Source organism: Scyliorhinus torazame, chromosome 6, assembly GCF_047496885.1.
Source record: "Scyliorhinus torazame isolate Kashiwa2021f chromosome 6, sScyTor2.1, whole genome shotgun sequence".
Taxonomy (NCBI): domain Eukaryota; kingdom Metazoa; phylum Chordata; class Chondrichthyes; order Carcharhiniformes; family Scyliorhinidae; genus Scyliorhinus; species Scyliorhinus torazame.
In genome coordinates this window covers 272,729,981-272,742,781 of record NC_092712.1, presented here as the reverse complement: position 1 = coordinate 272,742,781, position 12,801 = coordinate 272,729,981, and the positions used below count along the sequence as shown (strand labels likewise).

Here is a 12,801-nt window from a genome sequence, read left to right as displayed (position 1 = left end):
CCTGCCAAAGACTTCTCATGTTCCCTCCTGGCTCTTCTTAGCTCTCTCTTTAGGTCCTTTCTGGCTAACTTGTAACTCTCAAGCGCCCTAACTGAACCTTCACATCTCATCTTTACATAAGCCTCCTTCTTCCTCTTGACAAGTGATTCAACTACTTTAGTAAACCACGGTTCTCTCGCTCGACCACTTCTTCCCTACCTGACAGGTACATACTTATCAAGGACACGCAGTAGCTGTTCCTTGAACAAGCTCCACATTTCAATTGCGCCCATCCCCTTCAGTTTCCTTCCCCATCCTATGCATCCTAAGTCTTGCCTAATCACATCATAATTGCCTTTCCCCCAGCTATAACCCTTTCCATCGCTAAAGTAAACGTAACCGAATTGTGGTCACTATCACCAAAGTGCTCACCTACCTCCAAATCTAACACCTGGCCTGGTTCATTACCCAGTACCAAATCCAATGTGGCCTCGCCTCTTGTTGGCCTATCTACATACTGTGTCAGGAAACCCTCCTGCACACATTGGACATTGCACATTTGGAAAGTTAAAGTCCCCCATAACAACTACCCTGTTACTTTCGCTCCTATCCAGAATCATAGATTATCATAGAATTTACAGTGCAGAAGGAGGCCATTTGGCCCATCGAGTCTGCACCGGCCCTTGGAAAGAGCACCATAACCCAGTAACCCCACCCAACACTCAGGGCAATTTTGGACACTAAGGGCAATTTATCATGGCCAATCCACTTAACCTGCACATCTTTGGACTGTGGGAGGAAACCGGAGCATCCGGAGGAAACCCACGCACACACAGGGAGAACGTGCAGACTCCGCACAGACAGCGACCCAAGCCGGATTCGAACCTGGGACCCTGGAGCTGTGAAGCAATTGTGCGATCCACAATGCTACCGTGCTGCCCTAAATCATCTTTGCAATCCTTTCCCCTACACCTCTGGAACTTTTCAGAGGCCTATAAAGAACTCCCAACAGGATATTGGTGCCCCTCTGGTTCAGGTGTAGACCATCCCGTTTGTAGAGGTCCCACCTACCCCAGAATGAGCCCCAATTATTCAGGTATCTGAATCCCTCCCTCCTGCACCATCCCTGTAGCCACGTGTTCAATTGCTCTCTCTCCCTATTCCTCGTCTTGCTAACACGTGGCACTGGTAACAACCCAGAGATAATAACTGATGCCATGGCTCTATCCAGTAATGACAGAAGTAACGGGTCGTAACCTCCAGGCTATCCGGCACCAGATTGGGGGATACCCCAAAGATGCGCTGGGGAGTCCTCTTGAAACTTCCCAGGTAAGCGTTTGCATGGCAAATGTCAGAAGTGCTCACCTTCCCCTAGGGTACCGCACTTTCCTGGGAACCATCCAAAAATGTGATTTAAATTGCTAACTTTGGATGGTCCTGCCAGGGTTACAATAATAGCTAATCCAAAAAATTCAAAAGAATTAAAATCTCTTCTAACTTCTCGGTTACTATTTTGAACATCCCAGGCTGGACTCCCCAGGGGACAATTCCAACCTCTCTCCCAGCCCACAAAATATCTTTAATTTTCGCAACTTAAATTAACATTCATGTCAAAGAAAAAAACTAGCTTTAATGTTTTGTTACTGGAATATTCGTTTTTTCAGTCCTTGGAGTTGCTTCACATGATTGCCACAAGGGCAGCACGATGGCACAGTGGTTAGCATTGCACCTCACTGAGCCAGAGACCATGGTTCAATTCCGATTTTGGGTGAATGTCTGTGTGGAGTTACAAATTCTGCCCATGTCTGCATGGGTTTCCTCCCACAGTCCAAAGATGTGCAGGTTCGGTGGATTAGCTAAGCTAAATTGCTCCTCAGTGGGTTGACAGGGATAGGGTGGGGGATTGGGCCTCGGGAGGGTGCTCTTTCAGAGGGTCAGTGCAGACCCAATGGGCCAAATGACCCCCTTCTGCACTGTAGGGATTCTAAGATATCACCAAATACCAACACGTGCTTTGCCAGCATAGATTACGATCAAACAATCAGTAGTAGGATATTCCTATGAGCCAATCCAGAAACACTGAAGCCAATTCTAATACTCTTTACCAGCACCCCAATACATGGAATCTTCTTAATTTCTATGGATTAGCAGAACCAATCTGCTGAGCCAACAGAAAATGAAATTTATATTCCCAAGGAAATTGGCTTTTATGCCCATAAAATTTAATCAGATGAAAGTTGGTCCAGCACATCTCTCAGTGGCATAGAGTCTCCACACCCTCCTTTTTAAAATGTGCCTGATTTGTAGGAATAATAGATTGTTTTCTCATATTTGAGGCTACAGGCTCAGAGCACATTTTTGTATCAGGGTATAACCCAAAATAATGTAGAAAAAGAAATAACATCAAAGGCTGATATCATTCTATAAAAGCTGTCCAATCAGCGCATTAAGCTCCTGTAGTGATGCACAGAATATTATTTGAGGAGCCGCTCTAACAGTGAAGACAACAATTCTAAAATACAGTTTCCAAGTTCTACTTTTTGTCCCATTAATAACTTGTGCATCAGTTAGTTTTCACATGTACGCTGACACAGCCAGCTCTACCTCACCACCACCTCTCTCAACTCCATTCTTGCTACATCATTAGACGCTTACCCAGTATCTAGTAGTGGATGAGCAGAAATTACCTCCAATTAAATATTGCAATACTGCAAACTTTGCTCCCCAGCTACTAACTCCAGAGACATCCAGTCCTTGAGAGGAGGGAGGACATCCTCAGTGAAAGGAGCTACTAATGGAGGTACCCCACACCGTCACCTTCCCACCCGAGGTTTGCTGTTTCATTTTTTGGTGGTGGTCTTAATTTGTGCGTTTCTGTGCAATCCTTTGCTGACAAGTGAAAACAATTACTGACGAACACATCACAACCCTGGACACCTATTTGAGGCCACCTTTTAATCTATTCAACTCCAGTAGCAATAGGCCTGATTTCTTAATTCCTTCTTTTAAATGCAGCTTGGGTTTTTCAGTGACTGTAGCCCGGTAACCTTGGTCATCAGCCATCATATAAATAGCTTTGTTTCAGCTTTTAAGACGGTGTATAGCTGTCGTATTGAAATTAAGGCTCCGTTTAGTCATATTTTTTACAACAATTTGCATTTATATAGTGCCTGTACTGTAGTAAAACGTCCCAAGACATTTTGTCAAATCTGCCCATTTGTACTGCAGTGCTATTATGCAAATCACATAAGTTTGCAAGCCACTGGAAGCAAGGAGCACAATTCTGCAATTTGATTTAGTTCCCTGCATCCAGGGCAATTATTAAAACTACACTATCTACCATCAGAGCTGTCATTTTGTTCTGGCCTCAGGTGTGCTCAATTTCCCAACCCATCCATACAGGCCAACAACTTTATTTTCAAATTGCTGGCGACATCAACCTTCCTCTGAAGTTGGGGAAGGTCAGGCTAAATGTAAGGTCATGTGTATGACATTTGAGCACCTGCACTTGCTCTATTAAAATTGGTGAAATTCTTAATGTAAAAATTCTCAGCGGGTGAAGATCTGAACAACAGCAAGTACTTGTAAATTCACCCCATTATATATTCCCAGATGACCTCCATTGAAACAAATCAGGAACAGATTTGGAGACGATGGCTTGATGTGTGGTGGTGGTATTATGATCTGAGGGTCGGGTTGAAGTGTCAAGAGAGTGCGCTTTTAGCTTCTGCAAGATAGAAGCTGGCTCTCCAGACAACAAGAATGGTTTGGTGGCAATAGGGTTGTATCTGAGAGAATTAAATGCCACAAGTTCAGAGGGAGACAGGTTAGAGTGAGTAAAGGGAGCTAAGAAATTAAGATGACCATGTCATGCCAGCAGTTCTCAATGAAAAGATTGAGGGAGAGGAAGAGACCAGTGGGAGGTACAGGTAGAGGGAGAATACAAGAATTGGGTAAAAGGGTGCAGGTGGAGGGCTCCCTGCCAAAAAAGTGGCACAAGAGGTGAAGGGAAAAGAGCTCAGCATTGTGCCAAGCTTGAAATTCATTGAGGTGAGCTAAAGGGGTGAGGTCTTTGCTCAGGAAAAATGATTAAGGTCAGAGAGGGGAAGATTTGAGGGTATTGTGAATGCACAACAAGGGGTCAAGATTAGGAGGAGGGATGGGGTCAGAGGGAAGTGAAGGGGAAGGAAGATAAGCGGGCGTACTACTATGTGCTGCAGAGTAGAATCCATGTTTTGCAATTATAAAGATTCTTTCCTGCTTGTACCCCTTTACGTGTTGAAGCAGGAAATCGGATTTCATTTTTGACAGCTTCAAAGTAGCTTTCATTAACTGGATTCAACTGACAACTCAATTTTTGAAGCTTAACTTCGAATTATTTTTCATTTTCTTCATAATGTTCTCTTTGCACCACATCCCTCCCACACGCCCAAGAGGAAGTACAAATCTGGGACCTAAACCAGTGTTTCATTTATAAATAATAAACCATTTTTTACGATATATTTAAATAATTTTCTGTTCTGTCAAATGGAATGTAAAATGCACATAGATCTGTTGAAAGGGAAAATTGAAGAGTAATTATTCTCGATCTGCCACAATTGTCACACAAGGTCTAAGTTAAGGTAGTAGTCACACGAGTATAAAATAGAGACCTACAATTGCTCTACAAAAGTTGTTGATTCGCTGTTATCAAAACTTGAAAGCTTTTCAGATACTAATTAAGAAAGACCAGATGGAGCTGAACCACATGAAAAGAAACAGCAGCTAAAGTTCAAATATACAATACAGCTCAGACATTAAATGTATTGTGCACTTCAGTATTTAAACAAGATTTGAAATGCAATGGTAATCGTGCAAAGACACAAAGTATTTCACAACAAGGAGTGGTCAAAAACCACATCAATCAGTTTTATTCAGATCCTTAATCTTTATAAAATCCCAATATGAAGGTGATACTTAGGACACTTGTTTGACTTTGAAGTAAGAATGGTGATACTTGGCTAAATTAAAGTTACTTACTGTTCCTTCAAGAAGTCTGCTACCCTTTTAAAGTCTGCTATGCAGTACTCTCTTTTCATGTCCATAAGAACGCTATCTGATCCAGTCTGAACTGGCACATGAAGGAAGGAATAGACCCTCGGGTGAAGGAGGATTTTTGCCATTTCCTGCAGAAGAAAAAATACCATCAGTGAACTCCACCTATAGCACATCAATTAAATCTTTTCTCTGAAATTCACAAGATACCAAACAAATCATGGGTCTTTTTAAAATCTTTCACCCTTAATACCGCCGATAGAAAGGAGAATCAAAATGACATTCAGTAACTATCCGTAAAATTTCAGGTTGCATGGGGTTGTCATTAATAAAGGCATGATTAATTGTTATGTTTATCACAGACAAAACAGGCAACTCTTGGACAGTCTCTCAGGGTTGACGATGACTTGCTTCCACTCTGGGGAGGTGGGTTTTGTGGTGGCTGAATAGTCCAATCCTGGATCTAAGACTCTGCCACAGGTTTGGCAGGTGGTGTTTGATGAGGAGCCTGGGTGGGAAGCTCTGAATTTTGCGCTGTCTTTCCGCTCGTTCACCCTGTGACACTCGGGGTGATTGGTGCCATCGCGGATGCTTCTTCTCCAGTTTGTGTGTTCCAAGGCAAGTGATTTCCATGTGTCGATGAGGATTATTCGTTATTTAGGGAGGTTTTCAGATTGTCCTTGTAGCGTTTCCTCTGTACTCCTAGTGATCCCTTGCCATTGCGGAGCTTGGAGCAGAGTATTTATTTTGGGAGTCTTGTGTCGGATATGCGGACAATGTGGCCCACCCATTGCATCTGGTCAAGCGTGACCAGTGCATCGATACTGAGAAGGGCCTGTGAGAGGACGTTCATTTTGGTACGCCCGTCCTGCCAGTGGATTCGCAGACTTTGCGGAGCAACATTGGTGATATCGCTCCAGGGATTTGAGGTGTCTGCTGTACATTGCCCATGTTTCTGATGCATACAGGTGTGTGGGTGAGAAAATAAGCAAACAACATACATTTAAACACAGCAATTTCCTCGCCAACATTATCCCGAAGGTCATTACAGCTCTTTTTGAACATGAGGTACTCATTACCTACCCTAAATCAGTGCTCCTCAAAATAAACCTATGGTTTCAAATACTGTCAATGGTACTTTCTACTTTTTCTTCCTCGTGAAGAGGTTCAGTATCATTTTTGCCCTCCTCAGCGGTCAGGGTGCCAAAGCTCCTTCATCTCACGCACGAATCACATTTAAATCTTTCAATGTTTTATTCTTAGATCATTTGATTAGCCTTCTTTAACCTTCAAAGCTGCATTTTGCATCAAAATAAACCACACAAAATATGTGTCCCTTGTCACGGGAGCTGACTTTTTCCCCCAAAGTGATTTGATACTTGGAAGCAAGGTGTTTGCATCAATGTAAATCTTTGGAAGTCATCAACCACTTTCATTTGAAATTTTTGTTAAATGTTTCAAAAGCCAAGTTCTTAGAGAATACTATGAAACAAATAATTCTACTACATGCCAAATAAAAGTCCATAGCTTTCACATTATTATGCCTAGCAATGAAGGTTACTTAAAGCTACCATGAATATTATTCATATTTCAAATTATTATTGTGACCATGGGAAAGTGGGAATACACAGAGGAAAGCACATTTTAAGAATAAGGAACAGTCTTCTCCAATTAATCTACATTTAACCTTCATTTGTTCTCTATATGTGGCTTATTGGTATGCAACGCACCCGAATCGAAGGTTGTGGGTTCAAATCTTATTCCGGAGACTAGTAACAAAAGCTAGACTGAGACGCCAGTACTAAGAATGTGCTGCACTGTCCGAAGTGCCATCTTTTGATGAGATACTATACCGAGCCCTCACTTTCCCACTTGTGTGGTCATAGTAGAATGCAACCGAGTCTACCCTTCAAGAATTGGCTGAAAAAGGTTTTGGAATATCCTCAGGTCTTGAAATGTGCTAAATAAGTGTAAAGCTTGATTTGTTCCTCTACATTGGCAGCATATCACCCAGGTTAGCATCCCAATGGATAAAAAAAAGCTTGCTTTGGAACTGATGCTAGCACATCCTTGATGATATCGCCAGCTCCCAAAGCTGTGCCCACTACAAATCTATGTCAAAGCCTCGCTGATCAGGTTTACACATGTCACAGCACTGAAACATCCTGGGCGGGATTCTCCGATCCTCCGCGCCGAAATCGCGATCAGCGTGGGGCAGAGAATGGGCGTCAAACCCGAAATCCGGTCCAACGTCACTCCCGCGATTCTCCGGTCCCCAGAGAATTGTCGCGAATTGAGCGCACGCGGTCTGCGCAGGTCGGGGGCCAGTGACTGAGGCCCCCGCAGCGATTCTCCGGCGTAAACTGGCCGAGTTCCCGACGGCGTGGTTCTAACCACGTTTTGCCTGTCAGGAATGGCCAGTGGCGGCTGCGGAGTCAGTCCGCGGCTGCCCTTGTCGGGGGCGGGGGGATCCTTCACCGGGGGGGGGGGGGGGGGGGGGGGGGGGGGGGCCACACAGACGGCCAGGCTATCGTTCGGGGGCCACCGATCCGAGGGGGGGCGAGGCGATCTTTTTGGTGCCGATCCGCGGTATGGGTCTGCCATGTTGTGCGGGGCGGCCGCCGCAGGCCGCTGCCGTGCACATGCGCGGACCCCCGAACAGAAGTGCAGGGCCCCGTATCACCAACCGGAGCTGCGAGGACTACTCCGGGACCCTGCTGGCCCTATTCAGGTAGGAGAATCACTCTGGACTTTCTTCAGGATAATCTTTTGGCCTATCTAGTCTTTTAACATGATTGTCTATACCATCCCCCCCCCCGCCCCATTACATTGTCCTGATTGATGGGGCTGCCCACTCCTGGTTCCAGTCTTACTTATCCAGTCATAGCCAGAGAATCCCCCGCCATGGTTTCTATTGTCATTCCCAAAACATTACCATTGGGATCCTTATTGATCTACCCTCCCCCCGACCTTCCATTTCTTCAACCAAGTGCTATCACTTGGTGACATCATCGGAAAACACAATGTCAGATTCTACATGCACGCAGTTGACACCCAGCTCTCCCTCTCCGTCACCTCTCCTAGCATCTCCACTATCAGTGTTGTCTAACATCCAGCCCTGGATGACCCTAAACTTCACCCATTGAACATTGGGAAGACTGAAGCCACTGTCATCCGGCTCCGTCACAGACTTTGTTCCCTAGCCACCAAATCCATTTCCTTCTTTATGTACTGCCTCAGCCTGAACCAGACTATTTGTGTCCTCAGCATCCTAGATGACCCTGAGTTGAGCTTCCAACCCCAATAGAATAATGGTCACCAAGGTTGGCTAATTTAATTTCTGTAATACTGTCTGTCTCCACCCCTGCCACACATCTTCTGAAAGCCCCATCCACATTGGAAAGGGGTCCCAGTTTTTTTTTTTTAATCCAGCTGAGCCGGAATATTTTATTTTAGAAATTGTATCTTTTGAAAAGTACATCCTCGTAACAGTTAACCCAATTATCTTTCCTTCACAGTGTTTTGTGGATAGCTTCTTCCATGGGAATGGAAAATGGTGACTGAGAGTTGGATGGAACTGAACTGGTCTGTTTCCATTCTTATATGTATAGTTATAGCCAGGAAATCACTTGCAAAGACTACTGTTCCTGCTCCCACATTGGTACCTCGGGTGTCCCCAAAGATCTATTTTTTGTCTCGTTCTATTTCTTATCTACAGGTGCCTTTCAATGATATAATCCGGAAACAATGTCACTTTCCACATGTACACTGACCCCACCTAGTTTGATCTCACCACCACTTCCATCAACTCATATATCGTTTCTAAATTATTAGATTTCTTGACCAACTTCCAGTGCTGGGTAAACACTCATTTTCTTCAACTACATATTGGGAAATCAAAACCACTGTCTTCAGTCCCTGCCATAAATTCCCAACCATTGACTTCATCCCTCTCCTTGGCAACTGCCTGAGGCAGAACCAGACTTTTTACAATGTTAGTGTCATGCTTGACCCTTAGGTGAGCTACCAACCACATATACACACCATTACTAAAACAGCTATTCAGTCCCATAGGACCATAAGACATAGGAGCAGATTTAGACCACTCGGCCCATCGGGTCTGCTCCGCCATTCAATCATGGCTGATATTTTCTCATCCCCATTCTCCTGCCTTCGCCCCATAACCCCTGATCCCTTTGTTAATCAAGAACCTATCTATCTATGTCTTTAAGACACTCAGTGATTTGTCCTCCACAGCCTTCTGCGGCAAAGTGTTCCACAGATTCACCACCCTCTGGCTGAAGAGATTCCTCCTCATCTCTGTTTTAAAGGATCTAGTTCCTCCTACAAGTGGAAACATCCTCCCCACGTCCATTCTATCCAGGCCTCGCAGTATCCTTAAGTTTCAATACAATCCCCCCTCATCCTTCTAAACTCCAACGAGTACAGGCCCAGAGTCCTCAACCATTCCTCATACGACAAGTTCTTCATTCCAGGGATCATTCTTGTGAACCTCCTCTGGACCCTTTCCAAGGCCAGCACATCCTTCCTTATATACGGGGCCCAAAACTGCTCACAATACTCAAAATGAGTTCTGACCAGAGCCTTATACAGCCTCAGAATTACCACCCTGGTCTTGTATTCTAGCCCTCTTGACATGAATGCTAACACCGCATTTGCCTTCTTAACTGCCGACTGAACCTGCACGTTAACCTTAAGAGAATCGTGAACAAGGATTCCCAAGTTTCTTTGTGTTTCTGATTTCCTAAGCATTTCCCCATTTAGAAAATAGTCTATGCCTAAATTCCTCCTACCAAAGTACATAACCTCACATTTTTTCACATTGTATTTCATTTGCCACTTCAATGCCCACTCTCCTAGCTTGTCCAAATCCCCTTGCTTCCTCAATACTACCTGTCCCTCTACAGACCTTTTGTAGCCATGTAAAATGGCTGCGTTCCGATTAATCTGGCCAAAACCTAGTTTAAAACGGCTAACCCGAAAGACTGCTGGGAAAAGCAGCCAAGAAGACACAAGCAGGCAGCTGCAGACAGCTTTGCATATTCGACTCTGGGAAGGTAGCCCAGATCGATACTCAGGGCTATCAACAGCCCATCAACCCAGGTATTCACAGTTGCATTCAGGACTGTTTGCAGCCAATCTATTCAGACATCCACAGTTAAATCGGCTATCCCCGGGAACAATTGCAACATATTAGCAATTGAATACCGGGCCAGACCTGTCGGCGCCTGCAGTGGCCGAAACAAAGACAGGTGAGCGACCACCCCCCGATCGAGGAATCGCCTCACCATTGGACACATCGACCCCAGAGATTGGGGACAGATCCAATCACTTGGGACTCACGGTCAAGGGCCGCCCCGGGAGGCGGGAAGCCCCTGGGCCCTATAAAAGTGAGGGTCCAAGTTCAGATCTCTCTCTCTCTCATCTTCGCCTGCTCGAGACCTTCGCAAGACCAGCCACCGGCAAGTGTAAGTTTGAATCCAACGATCGCTATCCGGTAGAGACACCTAGCCACCGACCTGTAGTAGCCTTTTGAATCCCGCGGGCCAGATTTGATTGGACAAGCCATTCGTTTCCCTGACCTGGTGGGCTCTTCCTAAGTTAAGTATTGGCCAGTAGTGATAGGTTTGTTATATAGAAAGTAGTATTAGGGTATTAATATTGCTTGTTGTATATAATAAATAACCGTTGTTTTAATCCTTACTAAGCGGTGTGCTGTGTTATTAATCATAACCTGAACTTGAACCACGTGGCGGTATCATAAAGATACCTGGCGACTCATGAGCAAAGGTGACCTAAACAGAGCAAATAGACTAAGGTTAAAAAGAGCAACACTTTGTATCATCTGCAGACTTAGCAACAGTGCCTTCAGTTCCTTCTTCAAGATAATTAATGTATATTTGAAAAGTTGTGGTCCCAGCGCAGACCCCTGAGGCACACCACGGGTTACTGGCTGCCATCCTGAAAAAGACCTCTTTATCCCCACTCTCTGCCTTCTGCCAGTCAGCCAATGCTCTATCCATGCCAGGATCTTACCCTTAACACCATGGGCTCTTAACTTATTTAACAGTCTCCTATGCGGCATCTTGTCAAAGGCCTTCTGGAAATCTAAATAAATCACGTCCACTGGTTCTCCTTTGTCTAACGTCCTTGTTACCTCATAGATTATCATAGAATTTACAGTGCAGAAGGAGGCCATTCGGCCCATCGAGTCTGCACCGGCTCTTGGAAAGAGCACCCTACCCAAGGTCAACACCTCCACCCTATCCCCATAACCCAGTAACTCCACCCAACACTAAGGGCAATTTTGGACACTAAGGGCAATTTTATCATGGCCAATCCACCTAACCTGCACATCTTTGGACTGTGGGAGGAAACCGGAGCACCCGGAGGAAACCCACGCACACACGAGGAGGATGTGCAGACTCCGCACAGACAGTGACCCAAGCCAGAATCGAACCTGGGACCCTGGAGCTGTGAAGCAATTGTGCTATCCACAATGCTACCATGCTGCCCTCCTCAAAGAACTCTAACAGATTTGTCAGACACGACCTCCCTTTGACAAAGTCGTGCTGACTCAGTACTATTTTATCATGCACTTCGAAGTACTTCGCAATCTCATCTTTAATAACAGACTCTAAAATCTTACCAATGACCGAAGTCAGGTTCACCGGCTTATAATTTCCTGTCTTCTGCCTCCCTCCCTTCTTAAACACTGGTGTTACATTAGCCACTTTCCAGTCCTCTGGGACCTTTCCTGCCTCTAGTGATTCCTGAAAGATCATCACCAATGCCTCCACAATTTCCTCAGCTATCTCTTTTAGGACCCTGGGGTGTAGTCCATCCGGTCCAGGTGACTTATCCAACTTCAGACCTTTCAGTTTCTCCAGAACCTTCTCTTTAGTAATGGTCACTGCACTCACCTCTGCCCCCTGGTTCTCCTGGAGCTCTGGCGTCCCACTGGTGTCTTCTACCGTGAAGACTGATGCAAAGTAACTATTCAGTTCATCTGCCATTCCTTTGTTTCCTATTACTTCTCCAGCCACATTTTCCAGTGGTCCAATGTTTATTTTTGCCTCTCTTATCGTTTCTATATTCCTTTATATTATTAGCTAACTTGCACTCATACTTCATCTTCTCCCCCTTTATTGCTTTTTTAGTTGTCCTCTGCTCGCTTTTAAAGGCTTCCCAATCCTCCAGCTTCCCACTTTGTATGCTTTTTCTTTAGCTTTTATTTTACTTGACATCCCTCGTCAGCCATGGATGTCTTGTCCTCCCCTTAGAATGTTTCCATCTCCTTGTGATGAATTTCTGTTGTGCCTCTCGAATAACCCCCAAAAACTCCTGCCATTGCTGTTCCACTGTGTTCCCTGCTAGGCTCCTTTTCCAATCAACTCTGGCCAGCTCCTCCCTCATGTCTTTGTAGTTACCCTTATTTAACTGTAATACCGTGACATCTGATTGCAGTTTCTCCCTCTCAAACTGCAGGGTAAATTCTATCATATTGTGGTCACTGCTCCCGAAGGGTTCCTTCACCTTAAGTTCCCTAATCAAGTCTGCCTCACCAAATCCCGAATTGCCTGTTCCCTAGCAGGCTCTGTCACAAGCTGCTCCAAAAAAACATCTCTTAGACATTTCACAAATTCCTCTTCTTGGGATCCACTACCAACCTGATTTTCCCAGTCCACCTACATATTGAAGTCCCCCATGATTATTGGAATATTGCCTTTTTTATCTCCTGATTTATTTTCTGCCCCCATCCTGACT

At 44.9% G+C, this 12,801-nt stretch overlaps 1 protein-coding gene across 3 annotated transcripts in view; it reads right to left on the bottom strand.

Annotated features, from left to right (window-relative positions):
* cdkal1 (CDK5 regulatory subunit associated protein 1-like 1) overlaps window positions 1–12,801 on the bottom strand; it is a 979,997-nt gene that overhangs the window by 354,713 nt on the left and 612,483 nt on the right. For all 3 annotated transcript variants that reach the window (XM_072509703.1, XM_072509704.1, XM_072509705.1), the window contains one exon: window positions 4,999–5,144. In XM_072509703.1, the coding sequence (XP_072365804.1) occupies window positions 4,999–5,144 (146 nt within the window). The remainder of the gene's footprint in view (window positions 1–4,998; window positions 5,145–12,801) is intronic.